The sequence below is a fragment of the Lipotes vexillifer genome, unplaced genomic scaffold, assembly GCF_000442215.2.
Source record: "Lipotes vexillifer unplaced genomic scaffold, Lipotes_vexillifer_v1.1 scaffold426, whole genome shotgun sequence".
NCBI classification, from domain to species: domain Eukaryota; kingdom Metazoa; phylum Chordata; class Mammalia; order Artiodactyla; family Lipotidae; genus Lipotes; species Lipotes vexillifer.
The window spans coordinates 2677760-2679024 of NW_006779491.1; the positions used below are offsets into that span (position 1 = coordinate 2677760).

At 67.4% G+C, this 1265-nt stretch overlaps 1 protein-coding gene across 1 annotated transcript in view; it reads right to left on the bottom strand.

The window, feature by feature from the left end:
- Nucleotides 1-1146: 1146 nt before the first annotated feature.
- Nucleotides 1147-1265, bottom strand: part of SBK1 (SH3 domain binding kinase 1) — a 3695-nt gene continuing 3576 nt past the window's right edge. Inside the window, exon 4 of the mRNA XM_007452818.1 lies at nucleotides 1147-1265. This exon is cut by the window's right edge and continues 38 nt beyond it. Within this exon, the coding sequence (XP_007452880.1) occupies nucleotides 1147-1265 (119 nt within the window).

The following is a 1265-nucleotide window of genomic DNA, read 5'->3' on the forward strand; positions in this document are numbered from 1 at the left end:
ACCGCAGGCCTGGATGCCCTCTGGCAGCTGCCTGCTGAGAATCCTGGGGCGGAGTTACTGAGGCGTCTGGATGCAGCCACTGAACACACGAGGCTACACGCACACATGTGCACTCCACATACACTCACACTGCACACATACCTATTCACACACTCACCCCCTCCCACTTCCAGGGCCTCCCATTCTCACACCCACACCCCAGTACCAGAAACTTGGGAGATGTGGGGATGGGGTCAGCCCCAGGCTGACATGTTAGACCCCAGCAGAAACCCAGGAGAAATTCCTGGCACAGATCACCTGGCCGCCTGCCAAAAGCCCAGGCCCCTGAGTCTGGGCTGGGGCAGCGAGGACTGAGAAGGATCTGAGAGGTTTCCCGGGCCTGGGGAAGGTGCGGTGGGCAGGCGGGCCCGGCCCTGGGCTCTGCACTCACTCCCTTGGCCTAGTGATGTAGGGGTCCCGGAGCCCTGTGGGGGAGGGGAGGGCCGCCAGAGCTCCACCTCTCTGGCTGTGTGGTCTCAGCTGGCTGCCCTCCTTTTGGGCTCAGTGTCCTCACCTGGGGACTGGGTGGTGGGGAGTTGGGCCCTGTGTCTGCACATACACACTTCTGCAGCCTCCAGACGTTTGCTACATTTTGCAGGGGGCCTGGTCCCTCCCCTCCAGCCTCCCAGGAAAGGGGCAGGTGGCCACTGAGCAACGGCCCCGCCCTCAGCTCATCTCCCTCCTCCCAGCCAGTGCCCAGGGGCCCTAAGGCCCTTCTCTGCCCCAGCACTTCAGCCCCTTTCCGTGCCCAGGGTGGGGGTGGGGGGCGGGGAGGCCGGGAGGGCAGGACCGGGGGTGGGCCTGCAGGATGATCTGCCAGGGGGTGCAAAGGGCCGGGAGCAACTAGTCAGGGTTCCAGGGTTCAGGGAGGTGTGGGAAGTCTGCCGGCAAGCTTCCTTGCTCCTGGTGTCAGGGGGCCTCTGAATCCTCGGGCCTGGGGGGCTTGGCTCCTTTTGGTGGCGATCTCACCAGCCCGCCGCAGGCCGGGCGTCTACCACTACTCCCTTCTGCCGCCGCGGGGGGCTGGCCGGTTCGGCCCAGGGCGTCTTCCCGCGCCCCGGCCTGGCTGCTGCACGGCGCCCCGGGCCCGAGGGCGGCGGGGGTGCCTCAGACGCAGATCTCGATGGCCGTGGCCAGCACCACCTGCCCTTTGCTCTTGTCTGGGCGGCCGTCGGTCCTGCCGGGGGGGCCCGGGGGAGCCAGGCCGGGCTCGGGCACGGGTACCG